The sequence below is a fragment of the Neoarius graeffei genome, chromosome 16 (assembly GCF_027579695.1).
Source record: "Neoarius graeffei isolate fNeoGra1 chromosome 16, fNeoGra1.pri, whole genome shotgun sequence".
Classification (NCBI taxonomy): Eukaryota; Metazoa; Chordata; class Actinopteri; order Siluriformes; family Ariidae; genus Neoarius; species Neoarius graeffei.
Window position 1 is genome coordinate 39,026,128 of NC_083584.1, and position 25,569 is coordinate 39,051,696.

Sequence of the window (25,569 nt, forward strand, 5' to 3'; positions counted from 1 at the left end):
GAGCATAAAAATTATGTATTGCCTTTAACTTCATCTTATTTGTATTTGTACTAAAATATATCACTCTGGACATTTCAGAAGCCAGAAGAAGCTGCATTAGTTGGTTTATGACTGAATATTAGTGCTGATCTTAGATCTTTAAATTATAGTCGGAGGTTTTTGATTCTTTGAATAAATGAGCGGCTTCAATATCGGTCATTTTAGCTAATCGGATAACATTTGATACTGTGTTTGTAGACTCATGCATTATAAAATGAGCTGCAAATTAAAACATTCACGCTGACATTTTTCTAGTCTTTGCTTTCCTAGTTCACTGTGTTTGGCACCCGGGTGTAATCATTACACTAATTACAGTACTCTGTTCTTTGTAGCATACAATGTGGGTAGATAGGAGCAAAGTGCATCTTCTATGGCAAAATCTAAAATGAGTCTTGGTTTATTATTTCGATTTTCAGTGCTCATTCCACCAGCAGGTAAATTAGGAACTGTGGCCCTGTATACTATCAGTCATATTGAAATTTGTTCATTTATAATCTTAGAATAGTTTTGGGTTGTAAAGAAATCAGGAGACACTTTATGCTTTGATCATTTTGGCTTTATTCAAATGAAATCCCATCCTAGAGAGTTAGTACCATTTGCGACACCTACATTATTATGTTTCCATTCAACACAAAACAGAAACCTTACTCAATTATTGACCATGTATTGTACCTTATAAAGGGAACATTGCATGTAAATGAAACTATCCACATTATCAATAACATTTCTTGCTTTCATTTCACATTTCAAAATTCTCTCTATGTCTGGAACGACGTTCTTTCTCTAGGATGTTCACTGGTTCTCTTAGGAAGATAGCAGGGTTCTGTATACAGTGGAATGGAGTCAGTAGAAGGTGAAGTCACCAGAAATGCAGATGCATATTATCCAGACAAGAAGAAATATTATTATTAATAATAATAATCTATGGGTCATCAATGATGCATGTTTGTTTTTCCACGTAGTAATAGAAGATGCAAACATTTGCACTCAATTATATATTTGGTGGGTGGGGGGGGTTCCACAAATTTGGGGGAAATAATTGATTTCCAAGAAGCTCAGGGTCATATTTTCTTACTTTTTTTCCCCTCTATTTTTTTAAGAGTGTCCATCCACTGACTAACTCTACAAACGATGATGCCTTTGGGATTGAATGTATATATATATATATATATATATATATATATATATATATATATATATATATATATATAAATAAATAAAAACTAGTTATTAATGTGTGCATGGGACCGTGTGATAGACTGGAGTCCTATCCATGGTTTAGTCATACCTTGTGCCCAGTGTTCCCAGGATAGTGTCTGGATTCACCATAACTCTGATCCAGATAAAGTGGTTACTCAATATGAATAACTGAAAAACCAGTTATATTCTTTTCTTCTTTTTAGTCCTTGAGGTGATCTTGGCATGATAAAAATTTGATAAATAATTAGGACGTATTTATTTGATAAATATGTAGAGTAATTCATATAATGAGATGGATAGATGTTATTTTAGGAAAACCTTAGTGCATTTGTGATTGTAAAGTGATAATTTGCAATGAATTTCTAAAACTCACTCTAACACTTGCATGTACACACACAGGCATACCCATTCACTCACTCAGATGTTTGTCCCATGCACTCAGTAGCTATGTTGGCTTAGACATTTTCACATTGTTAATAAGTGGGCCCTAAACTGTGACACTAAACTCCCTTCCCCACTTGATACTGTCTTAATAACAAAGGAGTTCTGCCATACCATCCCCTTCATTTACTTGTTGAATCCTCCCTGGCTAGTAACTGTCCACCCCTTCTGTGTTCTCTTTCTCTCTCCTCCTTACTACTAATCTTGGCCTCATTCTTTCCTCCCTTGCTCCCTCTCTCATGCAGTCATGCCACCCTGTTCTTCATGGTTGGGGGTGTTACGATGCTTGCGTGAAGTGTGGCGTGGGGGTAGTGCCAGAGCACAGCAGGATACGCCCACTGTGGCCTCAGGCAGCTCTTCCCCAACTGACCAGCTGTCGGTACCTGGGTCATAGCGCTGCACTGCCGCCTTGTAGCGCTTCTCAGCTTCATTCCATCCTCCCACAAGGTATAGGTGGTCGCCAAGGGGTGCCAGACCAGCTGTGCTTACTCCCAAGGGCAGGGAGGTGGCCCTGCTCCACTGGCCGTTCTCAGGTGAGAACACCTCAGTGATCAGCACATCCACACGCTCTCCGCTTGGGCCCAGCCGGCTGCCACCCACCACATAAACTTTACCACCCAGTGTGGTGGAGCAGTGCCAACCACGTGGCATCTCCAGTTGTGCCTGCTCACTCCAGGTGTCACTCTGCACATTGTAGCAGGCCACAGAGCGGGAGTAAGCACAGTTGACATAGCCACCGGTAACTAGGATGTCTCCAGATGGTAGGACAGCACTGGCATGGCAGCAGCGTGGCATGTCCATGGGAGCGCGGAGCTGCCAGCTGTTGGTGGAGGGCAGGTAGCTTTCAGTGGTGGCCAGCAAGCCATCAGTGTTACGGCCACCAATTGCATAAAGGCGCCCATTTGTGGCCACAAGGCTAAAATGAGTGCGGCGCTGGCGCATGCTACTCAGGTGCAGCCATGTGTTAAAGCGAGGGTCATATCTGGGGAGTGGTGCATAGTGAGAAAGTCAGATTAAGGCCATATTCTGACTGGCTTATTTCTTATATGAATACTTTGCAATCGAAAGTGTACCTGCACAGAGTGCTGACAGCATGTTTGGCCTGGTTTCGAGCATCGTTCTGGTCCTCTCCACCTGCCACATACAGGAAACCATCCATCACAGCTACACACTGGTTAAAGCTCTTAGCAGGAAGCTGGGAAAGATGGCGCCATGTGGCAACTCCATCACGAGGGTCTCGCCATAGTACCTAAAGAGAAGAATATGAGTGAGAGAAATGAGAATATGAGAAACTATACAGATTAACAGAGACAATTGTGTATGTAAGGCTTACTTCTCGACTCAGGGCACGCTCAGTAAGGGAGGGGCGTCCGCCGATGGTTAGCAGAACAGTCTGGCTTCCTCTGACCTTTGCGCGACAGGACTGTAGAGTGTTCTGCTGGTACGGTAGCAAATGGTAGTTCATGGCATCCACCAGTAGACGGTGGCACTGAGGATCCTGCATCATGCGGGCAACAGGCTGAATCTCCCTGACCAGCTCACTGGCGGGGATAGTCTCAAACCTTACATGAGATAGTACGTCATAAGCGTGAGCCTGCCTCTTTGGATCAAAATCCAGCCACTTCATGGCCACCTGGGTCCAAAGCAAGGTTATAAACAGAGCTCCATATTAAGAGTCACACTTGACTTTAATTTCATATATAGCGTCTAGGATTCCATCATCTCACATTACACTAATTTTATTTCTATATAGAGTATGTAAGTATTTATATTTACTGCTATTTTAAAATTACTTCTATATCAGACATGTACAGTAAATAGGCCCTGCTCAGGGTCTGTGAATCCCCTCCTCTCCCACCTGTCCTCTCTTCCCCATTAGTATGCACATTATTGACATATCCTGTATAATATAGCAGCTCCAGTGTGACTATAAGTAGCTGGGATAGCAGAAAACATTTATGTTTGGTGTGAACAGGTGATCCTACCTGGAAGGTGGTGACCTCTGAAGGCAGAGTAAGATTGTCATCCTGCAGAAAAGCAATGATTTGTTCTAGGGTCAGCTGAGTAAACTGGGGTGTCTCTGCAAACTGGGCAAAGTTTTCCAGCACAAAGCGGCGTGCAGCATCCCGCACAGGGCCCAGGCCATAAGCAGCTCCAATGTTCCACACGTACACACAGGTGTGCACGTTTAATTCAGACATCAGGAAGTCCATGCACATTTGAAGGAGGTGTGGGATTTGCAAGGTGCAGGCCGCAGATACGGTACAGCCAATAGTGTAGAGAGACATATGCACACGGCCAAGATAAGCAAAGGTGATCACATTGGCTAGACCTAAGGGTAGATGACAAATTTAGTCAAGTTTGTTTGTATAGCGCTTTTAACAATAGACATTGTCCCAAAGCAGCTTTACAGAATCTGAATGACCCAAGACATGAGCCAATTTTATCCCTAATCTATCCCCACAATATTAATTTATGTGGCATAAAATGCCATTTAGGCTGAGGATTTTTCTTAAAAATCATGAAATTGGTGGATTTACCTTTTAAGTGTTATCATGAATTTGGTCAACATGCATGTGGAGTTTATATCATAAATGTACAGTGGTGCTTGAAAGTTTGTGAACCCTTTTGAATTTTCTCTATTTCTGCATAAATATGACCTAAAACATCATCAGATTTTCACACAAGTCCTAAAAGTAGATAAAGAAGTTAAACAAGTTAAACAAGTGAGACAAAAAATATTATACTTGGTCATTTATTTATTGAGGAAAATGATCCAATATTACATATCTGTGAGTGGCAAAAGTATGTGAACCTCTAGGATTAGCAGTTAATCTGAAGGTGAAATTAGAGTCAGGTGTTTTCAATCAATGGGATGACAATCAGGTGTGAGTGGGCACCCTGTTTTATTTAAAGAACAGGGATCTATCAAAGTCTGAGCTTCACAACACGTGTTTGTGGAAGTGTATCATGGCACAAACAAAGGAGATTTCTGAGGAGCTCAGAAAAAGCGTTGTTGATGCTCATCAGGCTGGAAAAGGTTACAAAACCATCTCTAAAGAGTTTGGACTCCACTAATCCACAGTCAGACAGATTGTGTACAAATGAAGGAAATTCAAGACCATTGTTACCCTCCCCAGGAGTGGTCGACCAACAAAGATCACTCCAAGAGCAAGGCGTGTAATAGTCGGTAAGGTCACAAAGGACCCCAGGGTAACTTCTAAGCAACTGAACGCCTCTCTCACATTGGCTGATGTTAATGTTCATGAGTCCACCATCAGGAGAACACTGAACAACAATGGTGTGCATGGCAGGGTTGCAAGGAGAAAGCCACTGCTCTCCAAAGAGAACATTGCTGCTCGTCTGCAGTTTGCTAAAGATCATGTGGACAAGCCAGAAGGCTATTGGAAAAATGTTTTGTGGACGGATGAGACCAAAATAGAAATTTTTGGTTTAAATGAGAAACATTATGTTTGGAGAAAGGAAAACACTACATTCCAGCATAAGAACCTCATCCCATCTGTGAAACATGGTGGTGGTAGTATCATGGTTTGGGCCTGTTTTGCTGCATCTGGGCCAGGACGGCTTGCCATCATTGATGGAACAATGAATTCTGAATTATAGCAGCGAATTCTAAAGGAAAATGTCAGGACATCTGTCCATGGACTCAATCTCAAGAGAAGGTGGGTCATGCAGCAAGACAACAACCCTAAGCACACAAGTCGTTCTACCAAAGAATGGTTAAAGAAGAATAAAGTTAATGTTTTGGAATGGCCAAGTCAAAGTCCTGACCTTAATCCAATTGAAATGTTGTGGAAGGATCTGAAGGAAGCAGTTCATGTGAGGAAACCCACCAACATCCCAGAGTTGAAGCTGTTCTGTACGGAGGAATGGGCTAAAATTCCTCCAAGCCGGTGTGCAGGACTGATCAACAGTTACCGGAAATGTTTAGTTGCAGTTATTGCTGCACAAGGGGGTCACACCAGACACTGAAAGCAAAGGTTCACATACTTTTTCCACTCACAGATATGTAATATCAGATCATTTTCCTCAATAAATAAATGACCAAGTATAATATTTTTGTCTCATTTGTTTAACTGGGTTCTCTTTATCTACTTTTAGGACTTGTGTGAAAATCTTATGATGTTTTAGGTCATATTTATGCAGAAATATAGAAAATTTTAAAGGGTTCACAAACTTTCAAGCACCACTGTATATCCTATATTTTGGTGGTTTTGGTGAAATTATACTAATGCTAATGTAAAGGCAGTGATGACCATACACAAAAAAACAGCTGATATTCTGCCATTTACCTAAGGGTGATATGGTAGGTAACTCCAAGCGCTTGAGGCCCAGGTCCTTGGCTAGAACTTCACGCAAGTACTGACTGACAGAGGACATGACCAACTTGTGGACATCAAAGGCCTTAGTCTTGCAAGCCAGCTCCAGGTCAGTGAGGAAGTGCTCTTGTCTCATACGGCTCAGCTCCTCCAAAAGAGCAGATCCGTGTAGGGGCCGAGTCATTTCCCCACCCAGGCCAAAACCCCTCTCTCCAGGCCGTATCACTGGTGACAGGGTCATCCCATTGAGACGATTCAACTGCTCAATACTGAGAGGCATTTCTAGTTTTTTTACCCCTGTCTCAGGAACCACAACCCCACTCCCCAATTTTGTTGGCTCTGGAGTTGTCTTTTTGGGGTGGGGTGCCTTCTTCTTGGGGGCCATTATGATGGATGGGCTAGTTTTATTGGTTATCTATTACTGATGGTAGTGATTTTGAATTCACAGGCTGATTCACAGCAGTGATATCAACAAAAAGGCAATAATTTTAAAGTATTTATAGGTGTTTTGTTTGGGCTTTAATGTACAAGTTCACTTCCTGGCATTTGTTCTCAATGCAGTACTAAAGACAGGCTAAAGAAACAGACAGACAGGCTTTACTGACTGACTGAAAATTGATGAGGTGGTTGGAGTGTTGTCACACAGTACACAGGACCTAGGAAGAAACATATTACAAAAGAATTACAAAAAGGACTGCAGAATATTACTTGCCTACACTGCTGCATACTGTCACAATATATTTTTACTTCATTTTAACTCTTATTCTTGAACTTGGGTTCAAGGAAGAAGGGTGATTGGCCTGGGTGATATGTGGTCTTGAGGCAGGACGTGATACAACTGTATACTGTTCATTACAGTTACTCGGTTACTTAGCAAGTGAAAATATCTTGAATATGGGAAAATGGAGCTAATATTTCTTATTATGAGGTTATTATAAGCCAATAACATTATTCAGCCTGTTTAGATGCTTTTACGTTTATATTTCAAGCAGACTATTTTGCTTTTTTTTCTAGAAATAAATGCTTAAAATTAGAAAAATTGTCTGCCAATAGAACCAGACCATAAAATGCGTAGAAATAGATTTAATAATCTATATTTGGTTTATTGTAACCTTATAACAGGAAATACTAAATGCCAAGATGTCTAGATGCAGCTTCACTTGCTGTAATATTAGCTAAATATAAAAGTACAGTACATGCATACAGGTGGAAATTAGCTATACACCTACCCACACATTCTCTTTCTTTTTTGTTTATAATGGCACACTTGTAATTTGTATTATTGTCATTGTCAATGACACACTAAGAGCAAAATCCTGTTTGTGTACACTTAGGTTCACACACAGACCTAGTTGGAGTATGACACCCAGATGTCTAAAAATATCGAAAACCACAGGAGAGCTTGGCTGGAGCTGCACCGCTTAAATTACCCTCCCACTGCCATCTGCCTCTTCCAGCCTCCCCTGTGAATCCACCTCTTATTTCCTTGGTTCTCCCTCCACCCCTCATTTTCTCATTACACAAAGGTGTATCACTTTTTTTTTTTCAAATTCAGGTATACCTATTGTATGTTTGTAGGAAACCGTCTTTTGAATAGACATAAAGTCATTTAATTCTGTTATTATGGATACTAAATATATTCATCTATATACTAGAAGGAAATGAGTGGGAATATTCACATAAATGTCTAGAATTTGTTCATTCACTTCTTTCTTTTCAGTAATCTCTCCTGATCAGGGTGTCTGTTGATAAGGACCTTTATTAGGTATACACTGGGCAAGCAGAAATTGACCCTGTGTTCACTGTCTTATAATTTTAGAATCATCTATTGTTAGTGTCTTTAGACTCGCATGAGCAATAAATACCATCTTCAGTATAAGTTTTTATCAAGATACAGGTGTCATTGTGGATGAGACCTGCAAGACTGAATGAGCAAAATGCTTTGATAAAATAAATCACTCTTTTTAAAAAATAATCCAATTTTGAAGTGCAGGACAGAATAAATTCCTTCCACATCTTTAATAATCTGTAATTATAGTTTTGTGTGTAGTTAAAATATATATAAATACCTCTCATTAATAATGTACATACTTTATAAAGCACTTTATGACTAAGAATATTCATAGCCTTTCTTTATATTCGGTATGTCCATAGTGTTAATCGACAAATCATTAAAAGAACTAAACAGTGGTTTTATTTGAGCTATTGTGGGGAAAAAAATGGTTTTAAGGTTTAACATTTTATGAAGTTGTCCTGTATAATCATTTTGTCAGTTTTAGAATCAATTTAGAGTTGTGTGGGCGAATGTTGTCAGCGAGTTGCACCATCCTAACTGTCATAGCACAGAAACGTGGCTACAGCTTCTCAGTGTTGTCTCACATAACACCACAGCTGCTGCTGCTGGCTCTGTGAACGACATTCACGCCATCATGCAAATACACAGCCACAATAAGAGAGAGATGAGAATGAAGATGTCAGAGAGTAAAACTAGGTCCCAAGTCATGGGACTGTGGCCAGAATTGCACAATTACACTTGCCATTCTCTCCCCATACCATATATTACAGCATTATTACACTGGGACCAGCTACGTACTAAACTTAAATATGGATAAATGAGAAGAAAAGAATAAAGAAAATGAAATTTGATGATTGACACAGGCAACAGCATGGAGGGTAGTGAAGGTTGAAGTTAAGTATCTGATATAGATTGTTGTATTGGTTCATTATTCATTTGACCATCTTGAAACCATATTATTCAGTAACTACAGTGAAACTAATATGAAATGCAGAATGTAAGTCTGGATTTACTGACAGATACTAGGAGTTAGGTAAAATTTTAGGTCTAGCTTGTGAAAGAAACTTAAGCAAAATCACAGTGCATAACTGGTGGATATAAATAGCAACTGATTAAACAATTAAATCAGAATATGCAACACTAAATTGCACTCTCAAGTTAAATAGATGGATTTATATTGCAAAACATTTGACCACAAGGTATTTTATTTCTCAGGTACTGATTCTGAAATGTCACTCTTTATGAGACACATTTAAGTAATAAGCGAAATAAGGATTGATTGGCCTGGGAGAGGAAGGAACATGCGATGGTGTGATCGGAAAAGGGAATGACAAAGAAGAGTTATTAGGGTAAAGTGAGATGAAAAGTAGTTACTGAAGGTGGTTTAGTGACACCTAGCAGCTGTCATATGCAGCGTTGCCTTCTGATTGTCGGCCTACTGCCCACCACCCTCAGCCACGGCATGCCTGCTCCTATCTCAGCCTGTTATTTATAGAGACTGGAAAACATGCTGAGACCTCAAAGAGAGAGGAATGACAAGTCCCCCCCCCCCCCCCCCCCCACACACACACACACACATGCCATTCACTGTTTTCAATCCAGACTGTGTTCATTTAAATTTAGACAACCTTCCAGGAGTTTATTTTGATCCCGATTTATGTTTACACTCTAAGACATGTCAGTCCAAAGTTTTTGTGGTGGTTACTGCCTTGGCAAAAGAGGTTTAACCCAAACTAAAACATATTTACTTTGTTTATTGTTTAATATGGCATAAAGATTCATGGGTTGCAAATTCTTTAAAGTCACGTTTTAAAACTGACTTTTTCAAATTCTGCAAGACAGCTTATTTCTCTCTCACTCCCCAAGCACCTATTAAACGTAGTCTTGTAAATCATTACATATCCTTGTCCTGTCCCATGAAAGCAAGCAAACACACAAAACTAAAGCAACCTAAGACAAAAAAATGCTTTACCTTACTTTTCCAGCTCTCTTTACCAATCTCTTCTCTTTCTTTGCTCTCTCTTTTTTACCATTCTTAACAAAATCCTTTTCTGTTTTCTTTCTTTTTTGTGGTACTCTACCCTTGTGTCCTCTGTCTGTCTGTCTGTCTGTCTGAGCACTGTCCACTTCCAAGCCTGAGGAGACAGCTTCCTAGCAAAGCTACGTAACATTAACCCCAAGGCCTGAGCTCCACCTGGACCTCCATCTCCATATACAGCTAGCCACCCCTCCCCACCAAACATAGACCACATCCAGTCCTTAAGCCTGAAATGGAAAAGAGGCGGGCATCCCAGTTTTCTTCATCCATGCCAACATGCTGCGCTCATGATTTTTTGCTAGAGACTGAGCATGGTCTTTATAGAATGTGGGACTGTCACAGTTGTGATCATTCGTCTTCAGATCAGATCTGAAGTTACACTTTATACCTGCTCTTTGTTTTGTGGTAAACAGGTTGTGAAGTACTGTAAGTTCTTACAATTTTTAACAAACATTGACAATAGAGCTCAACATTGGGAAACAACATATAGGTGGTTAAAATGATTAAAGGTCAGGTTCATATTTGAGAATATTTTTATTTTTAATATATTACTATCAGGGCGGCACGGTGGTGTAGTGGTTAGCGCTGTCGCCTCACAGCAAGAAGGTCCTGGGTTCGAGCCCCGGGGCCGGCGAGGGCCTTTCTGTGTGGAGTTTGCATGTTCTCCCCGTGTCCGCGTGGGTTTCCTCCGGGTGCTCCGGTTTCCCCCACAGTCCAAAGACATGCAGGTTAGGTTAACTGGTGACTCTAAATTGACCGTAGGTGTGAATGTGAGTGTGAATGGTTGTCTGTGTCTATGTGTCAGCCCTGTGATGACCTGGCAACTTGTCCAGGGTGTACCCCGCCTTTCGCCCGTAGTCAGCTGGGATAGGCTCCAGCTTGCCTGCGACCCTGTAGAAGGATAAAGCGGCTAGAGATAATGAGATGAGATGAGATGAGATATTACTATCATGCTCTACATTGCACAGTTCCAGGGTCCCAGGTTCAATCCTGAGCTTAGATGACTGTTACCCTCTTTTCACCAAAGCAAACTAGGTGCTAGTTCAGGGCTGGTGCTAGTGACAGTTCTGCATTGGTTCAACTTGCAAACCTTCTAGGAACTGGTTTGCTTTTCCATGGGCTAAAGAGCCACCATAGAGCCATGTCATTATGTCTTTGTATATGTCTATATACCATTCTGCTTTCCCAGCAATGCCGGGAAAGCAGTCGTTGTAGTGCCAAGCACAACAACGACAATGGTGGTCTACTGGATTAGGCAGACTAGATACTACACTACTAGCTCCTCTTTAAAAACAAGAAGAACCAAAACAACCAACCAACCAACCAAACAAACAAACAAACAAAAAACCCAGTCTTGTTTGTCCCCCAGCCCCTGATGTAAGCAGTTCTTGATTCTAGACCAGCAAACTGTTGGTACCGCTCTCGAACCAGTTTTCCTGGCTGAGATCCTGTTCTTTGGCTGTTGAAAGACCTCTGGACTGACCCTTGAACTGCTTTGGTGGAAAGGGGGTACTTGTGGGCTTTCTGTGCATGTTCAATCCTTGGTGGTGTGGGTGGATTTTTTCTGGATTTTCCAGTTTCCTCCCACCTCTCAAAAGCATACCAGTAGGTGGATTGGCAAAGATAAATAGCCCCCAAGCATAACTACTTCATCACTTGTTTATCGCAATGCATTATGGGGGATAGCCGGGGTTGGTAGTTGTGCAATATAGCGGATATTAGATTAACTTTACATGAGAGCAGTGTGAGAGGAGCAATTTTGCTGTGCTCTGTCGTGGAAGACAATGAAATTGGTGACTTAAAGAGGTGGATAACATGTCGAGGATTTACAGCAGGAAAATCTGAATCCAAATCAAGCTTGGTGAGAAGGTAAGACATAAGTGACAAGAATTTGTATAACCTAGAGATTAACCGAGTCTATCACACTGTACAACAACAACATCAAATCTCAGAATGTCTTATCAAAACATTTATACATGAGTGATTAGTTAAATAAAACTTGATATCAGGAAACATTTAAAAAAAACTTTGGAAACCCACTGATCTGCTGTGTCATGTTCAGTATAAATGCATTACTTCAATAAATGCCGCTAGTGAGGTATACTGAACATTATACATACCTGAAAGAGAACCCTTCGTGGTTTGGGAGTTTTATCGGTCCGACAGGCTCATTCGGCTGCCGAGTGCTTCAGTACGTTGAGAGGCAAAGGCCAAAGAATGCTTCTTTGTTTTACAGGCTTTGGAATATCGTTACTTTCAGACAATGAACAGTGTTGATTGTTATAATCATCTATAACTGAAGGCCAGTCCGCAGACCATGGAAATATTGCTGGGTCCCAGTTTAAGTACGCCTTTTTCCCACTAGAGAAATGCAAGCTACAAACACTTGTCCATTTCGATTCAGTTCGAAGGTTTTCGTTGCGGATTAAACTTATCCATTTCTTTCTTCTCTTCTCGACTGGCAGCTCATAAAAGCTCAAATTAGGTGTTCTCTTTGTTGTGGAGACACAGTTAGGCACACAGCAATTCACTTTAGGCATGATTAAAACCGGTTAGACAGAACAATGCCGTGTTTAACAAAGGCAAATGTAAACAATATAGCGGAACTGACCCTGGGTATCGCCCATAATGTATTGCAGTAAACAAGCGATGACGTAGTCAGGGGTTAGGGTTATTGCTGCCTAGGTGTGAGTGAGTGTGTGTGTGTGTGTGTGTGGGTTCTCAGGAGATACTCTGTATCCTTCTTACTGAAAGTGACAGAGCGAGTTAAGAATATGGCGAGATTGGCTGTAGATCATGCTTTAAATGATTAAGTAACACAATTGTGCCATCGTTTCTTCTGTTCTGTAGAATCCACCCGAAATGCCTGTGTGTGTCACCCTGATTTTATTTAGTATAGCTCATTTCTTTAACGCCCCCTCCCCAAATTAATTCCACAAAATGAGCCGTAGCTAGGAGCAGCTAGTCGAAGAAGAAGTAGAATTAAAGCCGCTAGCGGTCTTGACGGGCCCTCGCATGTGTGGTTCTGCAACCCAGGACATTCCACCACCCAACAAAACAGTCACATGTCATATAGTCATCAAATGTTCAAAGGTGATGTGCATGTTGCAAATGCCATGACTGCTTGACGGATGAGAGATAGACAGACAAAGACTGTAAGAGCGTGTGTGTGTGTGTGTGTGTGTGTGTGTGTGTGTGTGTGTGTGTGTGTGTGGTGTGAAAATGTACATTTATATATGTACAAAACTATACATGTGTCTCCTCCTTATCTCTATCTCACGCTGTAATCTTAGGTCATCTTAGCTTTCCTATGTCTGCAGTGTGTGTGTGTGTGTGTGTGTGTGTGTGTGTGTGTGTACATGCAGAGTTTTCATATGTCTGCAACAAAATGCACAATGATGGCAGGTCACTATTAGTGTGTGTGTGTGTGTGTGTGTGTGTGTGTATGTCTGTTTGTCAGAGGGAGAGAGAGATAAGGAGGAGACACGTATAGTTTTGTACATATGTAGTTTGAAAGGTTTTGAATGTTTTGCTTGACAGGCATCTCCTCTAGTAAGATCTTATGAGGTTGCTAGGACAACTATCATGATTCATGTCATTTTTGTACTGATCTAAGGGTTCTGAGTAAGGTTCTAGCCATAAATTCTAAAGAGTTTTGTTTCAATTAGGGGGCGCTATGAAGTCCCTGGGCCATGCCTGGGGCCAAATGTCTGTGGCTGAGGAGTGGTTACAATGACTGAGGTGTGTATCAAATTTCATGAGTTTTCGTGCATGGGAAATGCCTCAAAAACAGCCAAGCGTGACAGAAAAATAATAATAAGAATAATAATTCTTCGAAAAACATTAGGGACTTCGCACCAGACGGTGCTCGGGCCCTAATAATCCTTCGAAGAACAATAGGGTCTTCGCACCGAACGGTGCTCGGGACCTAATAATGCTGAATTGTTCTAGCCATACAATTGTTCTAGCCATACAATTCAGAGTATGGCAAGTCCATTCATGGTATGAAACCCATAGTTTGAAAGGTTTTAAATGTTTTGCTTGACAGGCATCTCCTCTAGTAAGATCTTATGAGGTTGCTAGGACAACTATCATGATTCATGTCATTTTTGTACTGATCTAAGGGTTCTGAGTAAGGTTCTAGCCATAAGTTCTAAAGAGTTTTGTTTCTATTAGGGGGCGCTATGAAGTCCCTGGGCCATGCCCGGGGCCAAACGTCTGTGGCTGAGAAGCGGTTACAATGACTGATGTGTGTATCAAATTTCATGAGTTTTCGTGCATGGGAAATGCCTCAAAAACAGCCAAGCGCGACAGAAAAATAATAATAAGAATAATAATTCTTCAAAAAACTAGAGGGACTTTGCACCAAACGGTGCTCGGGCCCTAATAATCCTTCGAAGAACAATAGGGTCTTCGCACCGAACGGTGCTCAGGCCCTAATAATCCTTAGGAAAACAATAGTGTCTTCGCACTGAATGGTGCTCGGGCCCTAATAATGCTGAATTGTTCTAGCCATACAATTGTTCTAGCCATACACTTCAGATGTAATAATAATAATAATAATAATAATAATAATAATAATAATAATAATAATCATTCGAAAAACAATAGGGCCTTCGCACCGAACGGTGCTCGGGCCCTAATAATGCTGAATTGTTCTAGCCATACAATTGTTCTAGCCATACAATTCAGATGTAATAATAATAATAATAATAATAATAATAATAATAATACTTCAAAAAACAATAGGGTCTTCGCACCGAACGGTGCTCAGGCCCTAATAATCCTTAGGAAAACAATAGTGTCTTCGCACTGAATGGTGCTCGGGCCCTAATAATGCTGAATTGTTCTAGCCATACAATTGTTCTAGCCATACACTTCAGATGTAATAATAATAATAATAATAATCTCATCTCATCTCATTATCTCTAGCCGCTTTATCCTTCTACAGGGTCGCAGGCAAGCTGGAGCCTATCCCAGCTGACTACGGGCGAAAGGCGGGGTACACCCTGGACAAGTCGCCAGGTCATCACAGGGCTGACACATAGACACAGACAACCATTCACACTCACATTCGCACCTACAGTCAATTTAGAGTCACCAGTTAACCTAACCTGCATGTCTTTGGACTGTGGGGGAAACCGGAGCACCCGGAGGAAACCCACGCGGACACGGGGAGAACATGCAAACTCCGCACAGAAGGGCCCTCGCCGGCCCCGGGGCTCGAACCCAGGACCTTCTTGCTGTGAGGCGACAGCGCTAACCACTACACCACCGTGCCGCCTAATAATAATAATAATAATTCGAAAAACAATAGGGCCTTCGCACCGAACGGTGCTCGGGCCCTAATAATGCTGAATTGTTCTAGCCATACAATTGTTCTAGCCATACAATTCAGATGTAATAATAATAATAATAATAATAATAATAATAATCCTTCAAAAAACAATAGGGCCTTCACACCGAACGGTGCTCAGGCCCTAATAATGCTGAATTGTTCTAGCCATACAATTGTTCTAGCCATACAATTCAGAGTATAGCAAGACCATTCATGGTATGAAACCCATAGTTTGAAAGGTTTTGAATGTTTTGCTTGACAGGCATCTCCTCTAGTAAGATCTTATGAGGTTGCTAGGACAACTATCATGATTCATGTCATTTTTGTACTGATCGGGTTCTGAGTAAGGTTCTAGCCATTTGTTCTGAAGAGTTTTGTTTCTATTAGGGGGCGCTATGAAGTCCCTGGGCCATGCCTGGGGCCAAACGTCTGTGGCTGAGAAGCGGTTACAATGACTGAGGTGTGTATCAAATTTCATGAGTTTTCGTGCATGGGAAATGCCTCAAAAACAGCCAAGCGCGACAGAAAAATAATAATTAAAAAAAAAACAATAATAATCCTTCGAAAAACAATAGGGACTTCGCACCGAACGGTGCTCGGGCCCTAATGAGCCGTACATAATGACGTCATAAGTTTTTGCATGATCGGACTGTGACGTAATTCCGGAATTTCCGTAGCTCGGACTGGGCAGGCGCTCTGTGCGGTGAAGTGGCTTCCGTTCACTGTGTACCAGCTGTAAACATGGCGGAGGAGCTACTGGAGGCAGTGGAGAAGTTGCAGTCACGGCTTTCAGAGAACCAGGAGCCTCGCAAGGTAGGAACGAGTCATTCAACCTCGGAATGTCCAGGCAGCAGCCTAGAAATAAAAAGAAAACCGAGCAGTTTCAGTGTACAGCAGCATTTCCGTGAATAAGAGTAACTCAGATGTAGCCAGTGATATTATTGCTTACGTTCACGGTTAGTGCGACACTCTGAGGGCTCTTTAAATAGAGAAGTGCGAGGCAGAGTTTGCAGCGTACACATTTTGTCATGTTTAAATAAATGAAAAAAAAAAAACCCAAACCAAAACAAAGAAATTGCTGTCGACTTTTCTTAGTATGCTAAAGGCTTTGTCCAAGCACTCGGTAGGAGCTGTGAGAAAATATAGTCGCTTATTTATTTATTTTTGTGAGAAAACCCTTACACTAACAGACAGCCAGGCCGTGAGTGATCTGATTCAGCAAGCTAACGACATTACTGTCGCTGCTCACAGAGGCAGGAAAAACTGACACTAAAGTTGTACATGTCACCACTCAAAGTCTCCAAACATTTACCAGACATTTCTGAAATTGTCCTTTTAAAGCTCTTGACGTTGTCGACTTACTGTATGTGGCTAAAAAAAATCTTGTTTTTGTTAAGTTAGCTAACTACAGGCCACGAAGACACTTCATAAAACTTGCAATCCTTATTAATTTGATGGCTGAAAGTAAACTTAGCTGCTGATAAAGTAGCTTACTTTTTTTAAAGTATACTCTGATATAATTCATTAATCTGTGCTTTATTTTTTTCTGTTTAGCTGTTGAAAACACTGAAAAGATTGGCAGAGCTGCCTATAACTGTGGACATTCTTGTGGTAAGATCAAGCAACCTTCATGTCTTCACCATGCCTTTGTTTCCAATTCCACAGGACTGTAATAAACTTGTAGTAAACAACAACAACACAATTGGCCCATTAAAACATTCTCCTTTGCTGATATTGTTTTATATTAATTACTTCAGCATTTTGGTTGCTGGCTAGTATCCCACCACCCTGACTACTCCTTTCACCAAAACCTTCTCAGTCACACCCTGTTTTCCCCAAAGCGTATTTCAGTTGTACGAGTTTGGTGTAGACTTTACTTCAGTTGTTCATCTCTTCTCATTATCTGTAGCCGCTGTATCCTGTTCTACAGGGTCACAGGCAAGCTGGAGCCTATCCCAGCTGACTACGGGCGAAAGGCGGGGTACACCCTGGACAAGTCGCCAGGTCATCACAGGGCTGACACATATGGCCCTTTTCCACTACCCTTTTTCAGCTCACTTCAGCTCGCTTCAGCTCACTTCAGCCCGACACGGCTCGCGTTTCGACTATCTCAGAGCAGCACGACTCAGCTCGCTTCAGCCCTGCTTAGCACCCAAAACTCGCACGGTTTTGGAGTGGGGCTGAAGCGAGCCAAACCGAGCCGAGTGGGGCTGGGGGCGTGAGGAGACACTCCCCTGTGCACTGATTGGTGAGGAGGAGTGTCCTCACATGCCCACACACGCCCCGCGAGCACGCTGGGATCTGTAAACACCGTAAACCCAGAAGAAGAAGAATTACGAATTACGAGAATTTCTGAAGCCTTATGCGCCTCGCCTCATCTGTACGCTCTTGCCAGTATCTGTTGGCGTTGTCGGTGACAACAAGCCACAGCACCAAGACCAGCAACACTAACGACTCCATGTCCTCCATGTTTATTGTTTACTATCTGGGTCGTGAGACTACCGCTTAAAAGATCACTGATGTCACTGTTTGCGCCGCCTAACGACATCACGTGACGTCCACCCACTTTCGCTAACTCCACCCAGTGTGTCCACCCACTTCCAGCCAGCACGGTTCAGCGCGGTTGTAGTCGAAATGCAACTCCAACAGCCCCACTCAGCTCGACTCAGCCCAACTCAGCACGGCACGGCTCAGCCCAACTCAGCCGCGTTGGTAGTGGAAAAGCGGCAATAGACACACACAACCATTCACACTCACATTCACACCTACGGTAGGGTTGCCACCATTCAGAAATGAAAGGGACGCCCACCATGGCTCCTTGGGGCCATGACCACCACAGGCACGACTCCCATGGGGTGGGGTGCTCGCAGCAGTGGTATGTTTTATTTTGTAGGTGTTTTTAGTAAAGGGGTGATCAAGAAGGCAATTACTCATACTTAAAGCTTGAAATGCTTTATTGCCAATGCTGTAAAAATGTATAATGTACAAGTGGGCAACAATGAACTTTTAAAATATAATCTAAATATATTGAGAACTTAATATCACTGTAAATGTAAGTGCATAACTGTTCTTGGTGTAGGGACTCTCTTTTACCCCTTTTCCACCAAATCAGTTCCAGGGCTGGTTCGGGGCCAGTGCTGGTGCTGGTTCACAACTTGTTCAACGTGCGAGCCAGCTGAGAACCAGTTTGCTTTTCCATAGCTCGTGGTGCTAAGGGAAGACACGTCATTACGTCGCTGTATACGTCAGTTATGTCGTTGTATACGTCATTACGTCGCTATGTTTGCATAAACCTTGGCGCGAATATCGAAGCAAAAACAACACGGAAGAAGCAGCAGCAACAACAATAATTATAATGGATGACTTCGCGTTTGTACAGCTGCTGCTTCTCGTTGCTTAAAAATGGCGATCTTTCGCAGTCTTGTTATTGTTGTTGGTCTTAACAACTCCACCCCCCCGCTGACGTAAGCGGTTCTTTCCTCTGGCCCAGCAGAGAGTTGGTGCTAGCCTGGAACTGGTTTTTCTGGCCCCAGAGCCAGTTCTTTGTCAGTGGAAACAGAAAACCCGGTTCCAAACTAAGCACTGGCCCCGAACCAGCCCTGGAACTACTTTGGTGGAAAAGGGGCATTTGTGAACCTTGGGGACATTTTTACTTAGAGAGGAATAAAGAGAACAAAAACACAACAAACATATATGTCTGCTTATTCAAGAATGCAGAAAACAAGAAAGTGCAAAACATTTCTCCTCCCCTCAACAGTCCTGAGTTCATCAGGAACTGTTGTTTCTCTTGTCTGTGGAGTTCTCTTTGTCTTTCAAAGCGCTGTTGTAAAACTCGGGTTTTTTGAGCAGCGCCGGTGTGTGTTGTCTGTCTCTAGGCAACCATGACAGCGCCACACGCAGTGACGCAGGCAGCCAGGCACAGACGCACAGAGCGTGACACAGAGTGGAGGGTTTGTGTCCTGGGTAGATCCCGCAACGGAGTATTTCCTGTTTTATTTTGTTCATTATTGTTAGATTTAGTGTTGATATGTGTGAGACAGACATGTGTATTGGACATTTATGAAAATACGGAACAAATTGCGTCCCGTATCGGTTCAATACGGGACACAAGATTTAATTGCCAAATAAAGGACAATTCCGTATTTTACGGGACGGGTGGCAACCCTAACCTACGGTCAATTTAGAGTCACCAGTTAACCTAACCTGCATGTCTTTGGACTGTGGGGGAAACCGGAGCACCCGGAGGAAACCCACGCGGACACGGGGAGAACATGCAAACTCCGCACAGAAAGGCCCTCGCCGGCCGCTGGGCTCAAACCCGGACCTTCTTGCTGTGAGGCGACAGCGCTAACCACTACACCACCGTGCCGCCTACTTCAGTTGTTGTTATGCAAATATTTTCAGCGTTCCATCTCTAAAATCTTATCATGACTTTGCCAGTAATGTCCTTACTCCGGTAGATACATGAGCCTGCACATTATTTACTAGGTCCTGGGTGTTCAGCTTTGGTTTGCTACCGATATGATACGGTTGGATTCCTGAGTAAAAAGGCATGTGTGAAAGGGGTTTAATTTTGTTTTCCTGACCTGAAGGAAACCGGTGTTGGGAAGACTGTAAATTCTCTGCGCAAACATAGTATTGTTGGGGAGACTGCAAAGGATCTTGTGGCCAAGTGGAAGAAGCTGGTACCGCAGTCTGCAGATAGGTGAGTACTGACACCCATTTGGAAATATATGAACTTAGAGTTAAAGTGCATATCACGGGTAAATTCAGGAGCAAGATCAATGTAATTCTCCTATTTTATATTAAACTTTGGTCAAATATCTGTAACATTCTGCATTCTCTGCAATTTTTTTACTTTGCGCAATACCAGAAAAATTCAGTTGAAATCAACATGGATTAAAGTTTTCCGTCGCTACGACGGATTTCCGTCAACTGGGAACGCTAAAGGTCAATAATGAGATTGATGCAGATCCGAGGAAGAAAAAAAGGGGGGGTAGGCCCATAGGTCTGACACCGATGTGATTTAGAACTTCACCAAGCTGCTGTGATTACCTGTTGTTGAACCCTTTCTTGTGCTATGTTTGAGTATATGTAAAGGAATAAGTTGTTGCACTAGATAGGCATAAATAAATAAATAAAGCCTACGCTACTGTCTAGTCCCGGGGAGGCTCGGCGTAGGCCACTGATGAAACTATTTGGCTGTCCTACTACTAGGCAACTAGGTTACTTGTCTACTACTAATACTAGGCCTTTTGTAGTAGTAGTAATAATGATATTTGCCTATTGAAAGGTGATCAGGTGAAAAAGTTGAAGCCGCAGCAAGATCTATGCTATTAAGCCTTTTGTAGGTTAAACAGGCTTCGGCAGACAACGTTCTGGAAAGGCTGTGTTTTTCTTTGGTTTGATTAGCCTACGATTTAATCTTTAAACATTATGGTTTCAGCAGTTTGCTTAAACATTGGAGGCTGCAGAGTCGGGCTGCAATATTTCCCGACACTTGTTTAAGATGACAAACTTCATAGTAAGGAGAAAATAATTCCACAGTATTTAGTGCCTCGTCAGTCTCAAAAATTAATAGTGAAGGACCAACGCGAATTAAGTCCCAAAAAACATCTCGTAGACCTATATTTTACATTTTCAAAAAAGTCCGGAATTGGAAGTCAGTGGAATGTAATGAAGTGTCTCATTCACTAAGCACAAAAAGGTCAGAAAACAGTGGAGAAAACAGCTATTGCTTAAATAGGCTACTAATGTTTTACATTAGTAATTTAATGTATGTGACAAATAAATTCATTGATTAAATAGATAAAGAAGCGAATACTCCGAAGCTCAAAATTCAGGAAAGTGGCTCTGGTGTCGCAAGTGCATAAGAACAGTTATTTGAAAGTTAACCTAATGAATTTGTGCGTGCGCGTGCGATTTCATGAAGAACCGGGACAATTGGCATTCGGTGAAAGATTCACACCTATGACTCATTATATTCGCGCGCGCGCCCTCTCTCCCACTGTTGCTTCGTTTTCCCGATTTACACGCGTGTCTGAAGATGGAGTTTTCAGAAATCTCCACTCTGCCCCGAGTTTGCGAAAGTAGCTGTTTTCAGTGACTGAAACCTCCGTTTAGGTGTGAATGAGAGGTGCAACCGAATAAATAAATATGCGTCTTTTTTATCCGGCTACATGTAGGCTATCACTGCGCAAAGCCTCTAATGTTGAAATAGTAGTAATATTTGTTAAAATAATAGTAGGCTAATTTCCACATTAATTGGTAAAATGGCACAAGGGATGTGATGGGGGGATGGCCGTTTTATAAGGGGGATGATTTGAGATTTTTATTTCAGAAGGGGGATGCCTCCCCCCACATCCCCCCCCAACTCGAGTACTGCGTATAAGGCCACCTGACATAGGCCCTTCGATTTCCATCACTAGAGCGCGTCAAATTACTTTCGGTTTTGCCAGCATGGACGCGCTTCTTTTAAATGAAGGCACAGATGTGTCAGACATCGACAAAACGGTAAAGAATAAGTGGAGATGGGCTTGGCGAAATGAAATGGGCGATAATGGCAAGCCATTTAGTTCATGGTGCAAAAAGATGAAAATGGCAAGTGTGTGCTTTTGTGTAGTTTGCTATAAAAAAAAGTCTATGGAAGCAATGGCAAAAAACTAGATGCCTTTGGCTTCACTGCGAAGAAGCAGAAAAAGTGAACTTTCACTTTACTTTTCTTGTTTCCTGGTTTTATGTCAACAGATTTTCTAATTTTTCTTTCTGTTCTACTCTTTTGAAAGCATGGTTCAAGTTCGACTGCACTTGCACTTTTCTCTTAACCACTGTTGTGCATATTGTTGAAATAAATTTGCACTTTGTGCTGAAAACTTGATGTTTCATCATTTATAGCCAGTAATGACAATGGTAAAGTCTTGCCTTAGCTTTAGTCATTGTTAAAATTATGTAAATGTATTATAAGTAGGGGCCGAGGGGATAATGGACAACACGGCGTTTAAAATTTGACGCATCGCTGACGTGGTAGGGGCCAACGACATGGAGCTTTTTTTTTTCAGTCAGATGATTTTTTTTTTGTTGCTTTAATCCATGAATCAAGCCATTTGAGGCGAATTGGTCCGCCTCTGAAAAAACTTTGCATTTGAATTTCCCAGGAAACATTGATTTTCGTGACGTCATCTGCGGGACGCCTCCCTATGAATCCTACGTCAGCACTGGTTTGTTTATGAGAAAACGACCTGGTGGTTTTCTGCAAATTTCTTCAACGTTATCACGTAATTATTAAAATGGTTAACAGATGTATCGTAGGAGGGTGTAGCAACACCAATCTTGATGGGATTAGTACTCATCGTTTCCCAAAAGACCAGACAATGAGAGAGAAATTGGAGCGCTTGGTCTACACAGGCTGTGTACTTAAACCGTGCAAGCTCTCGCAGCCTGCTGGCGCTTCCGCAGATAACGTCACGAATCTGGCTCCAGACTCCCTTGGGATTTTTCCAGACGCATTTTGTTATTTTATTTTTTTCTGCTGTAGACAGATGGCCTTGTGCAAAATTACCCTTCTGGATGAGTGTGTAAAGGGACATACAACCCCGATTCCAAAAAAGTTGGGACAAAGTACAAATTGTAAATAAAAACGGAATGCAATAATTTACAAATCTCAAAAACTGATATTGTATTCACAACAGGCCCGGCGCCATGGGGGGGCGAAAGGGGGCGTCGCCCCCTCGTGGCTACAGCCCCGCCCCCTCAACGGAGACTCAGATCACTTAATTGTTTTCTTATGAAAATATAATGTATTATAGACGTGTTAATAATTTGCATTTTCAAATACGAAATATTAAGTGGTTGCGCATTGCACAAAAATACATTTCACATAAATCACTACTAAAACTGGCACGGTAGAACAAATCTGATTGGTTGTTATGATTCTTACATTGCAATCGTAGAATTCAACTGTATTAAGGTAGGATTATTTCAAAAAGCCTGAATTTAATATTAACCCTGTTTTAGACATATGTATCAATCCTAACTACTGGGGACTACTAGTTATTGTGGGTGTACTATGTGTGAAATGCTGACACAGCCGCGCACACACAGACCTGTGATAAGGACAAGGGTCGTGCGGGCGGGGGTTTTACATGTACACTTACAAGTGCACTGTCTCTGCAATATCCTGCAATATGCAGTCAGTTTACGGGAGTAGTCTTTCCCCTTCCGAATTAAATGAATTCAATCACAATATTGTGAATCCATTTTCTTTCTTTGTAGGCTAAGTTTATCTCCGTTTATGTTGGTGTATGTGTTCATGGTCCGCTTTGTACGCAAATAGTGTAAGAATATGTGTCATTGACGTCACCCCCCATGCAGTGGGGGTGAAATTCATCACTTCAGAGTGTTTAGTCCCCTACACGCCTAAACTGGGGTCGCGGATTAAGTGGTTAGCGTTGACTCGGTGCGAGTCAGGAAGGCTATTACTGGTGCCGCCGCGGGGTCTGTTGATTTTTTTAAACTATGATTTTGGCCGCCGAGCCAAGTACCTTAGACTTGCATTGACGTTTTGTTTTCATGCCGCGGAGCTATTTGTATGTATTTTAAATTTAAAGGACTTGCCTGTAGGTTTGTGTGTGTTGTTTTATGTTTGGCATCTTTCCGGTTGTAACGCGTGTCTGTGAGAAAATTGGAGGGGAGGGGTAACGGGTGGGCACGGGGTCTGATAAAGCGTAACTGCCCTGGTAATATGTCACATGATTTTCCCGGACTAAAGCAACCTTCGGGGCCATGGTTTTGTGGTTGGCGCAGTTAATTGTTTGAAACACGTTGTCAGACCGCCATCACTACTACACACTATATGAAAAAATATTTGCCCCCTTGCGATTTCTAATTGCCCCCTTAGTAAACTGTTCCTGGCGCCGGGCCTGATTCACAATAGAACATAGACAACATATCAAATGTTGAAAGTGAGACATTTTGAAATTTCATGCCAAATATTGGCTCATTTGAAATTTCATGACAGCAACACATCTCAAAAAAGTTGGGACGGGGCAATAAGAGGCTGGAAAAGTTAAAGGTACAAAAAAGGAACAGCTGGAGGACCAAATTGCAACTCATTAGGTCAATTGGCAATATATGGACCCTTTTCACGTGACGTCACGACAAACGCGGCCGCCATTTTGGACGTGTACTACCAGTAGTTTACCACAGCCAACATTGAGGAACGGCAGCAAAGAAAGTGTTTATTTTCAGCAAGACTTCCATCATGCCACTATATTGTTGTGCACCTGGATGTAGTAACCATCAACACACAAGGCAAGGTTTATCATTTTATCGGATCCCGACGGAGAAGATGGATAGCGGCCATTAAAAAAAATTCACAGATTGGCAGCCCTCGGCATACCAGCGCTTGTGTAGTGACCACTTTGTTGGAGGTAAGACGAATAAAATTAGCCAGAAAAGGCATTACATTGCTGTTAACATTCTGTGGCAGCGAGTGTGTAACCAAATAGGCTAAAATAACCCATTGTATCCTCTTTGTTCTTCTGTAGTAGCTATTAGCTAACGACATTAGCTAGCGTTGTGTTCCTTTGCTGTTGGTAGACTGTAGGACAGATCAGAGGCAGTGTCCTACAAACAGCGCTTAATTTGAGGGGGAGCAAGCCGGAGCGTGCTCCGGAACCTCGGGCGTTGGCTCCGGCAGCTATTTACACTGGATCCGGTGATCCGACACCTCTTTTGACTATGTAACAAAAAAAAAAAAACCCAAATAATTAAATAAAAAAATGCAAGTTTATTTAGTGTTAATGTCTGATTTTGATATCTGCCTTGTTGGTGATTTCTCTCATGAAACAACATCCACAAAATATCTGCAGATGAACTTAATTTGCAGTGTTATTACAAAACATGCCCAGAAGCGCAGCGCCCCGCCCCCTTTTTTCCGCACCGGAGCCGCTCATCCTCTGCGCTCCGGGACCTCCCACTTTACAAATTAAAGCACTGCCTACAAATAAGTGTTCAAAACAAGAGGAACATGTATTTGTCTCTTAAATCCAGGCCGTTCCCTGTAATCTGTAACACTGGGTTGGAGAAAGTAATGGCAAATAGCGAGTGCACAAGCCATAGAAGGTAAACTGTACACAGCGCCAGGGCAGTGTGATGGTATGTCTACTTTTAGATTGTGTTAGCTTATCAATGAACACACTCGTCACTCGATGAGTTTCACGTCTTTACGACGGATACTTAAATGTGTGTTAGGTATTATTGTTGCAGTCTAAGCAGTCATTGTAGCAGCTAGATGAGCGAGAACCGAAAGGGTCTGTGCCATAAACCGTTATTTCTGTACGGCGTTGCTAATGTGTCGTTACTGTTATTTCTCCCTCTG

At 42.1% G+C, this 25,569-nt stretch overlaps 2 protein-coding genes across 4 annotated transcripts in view; one reads left to right on the top strand and one right to left on the bottom strand.

The window, feature by feature from the left end:
• Positions 1-573: 573 nt before the first annotated feature.
• Positions 574-10,059, bottom strand: klhl43 (kelch-like family member 43). Of its 2 annotated transcripts, none has more exons than XM_060942095.1 (6): positions 9,793-10,059; positions 5,994-6,676; positions 3,666-4,012; positions 3,014-3,313; positions 2,754-2,929; positions 574-2,662 (listed from the first exon to the last, which is right to left on the bottom strand). In XM_060942095.1, the coding sequence occupies exons 2-6, from the start codon at positions 6,403-6,405 to the stop codon at positions 1,918-1,920; spliced, it is 1,980 nt and encodes a 659-aa protein (XP_060798078.1). In that variant the 5' UTR covers positions 6,406-6,676; positions 9,793-10,059; the 3' UTR covers positions 574-1,917. The 2 variants fall into 2 exon arrangements, with proteins under 2 accessions (XP_060798078.1, XP_060798077.1); XM_060942094.1 differs by having other exon boundaries at positions 9,788-10,059.
• A 5,833-nt stretch (positions 10,060-15,892) lies between these two features.
• Positions 15,893-25,569, top strand: part of eloa (elongin A) — a 35,583-nt gene continuing 25,906 nt past the window's right edge. The window contains exons 1-3 of one of the 2 annotated variants that reach the window (XM_060942948.1): positions 15,893-16,004; positions 16,746-16,802; positions 19,784-19,896. In XM_060942948.1, coding sequence (XP_060798931.1) covers positions 15,933-16,004; positions 16,746-16,802; positions 19,784-19,896 — 242 coding nt within the window. In that variant the 5' untranslated portion in view covers positions 15,893-15,932. The remainder of the gene's footprint in view (positions 16,005-16,745; positions 16,803-19,783; positions 19,897-25,569) is intronic. The other variant, XM_060942947.1, reaches the window with a different exon arrangement.

Bases quoted from the DNA above. Each gene is read 5' to 3' on its own strand.
- klhl43 (XM_060942095.1), bottom strand. From the start codon at position 6,405: ATGGCCCCCAAGAAGAAGGCACCCCACCCCAAAAAGACAACTCCAGAG. The intron at 4,013-5,993 runs GTAAATGGCAGA...ATCTACCCTTAG, and splicing joins ACCTACCATATCACCCTTAG to GTCTAGCCAATGTGATCACC. The intron at 2,930-3,013 runs GTAAGCCTTACA...TCTTCTCTTTAG, and splicing joins AGCGTGCCCTGAGTCGAGAA to GTACTATGGCGAGACCCTCG.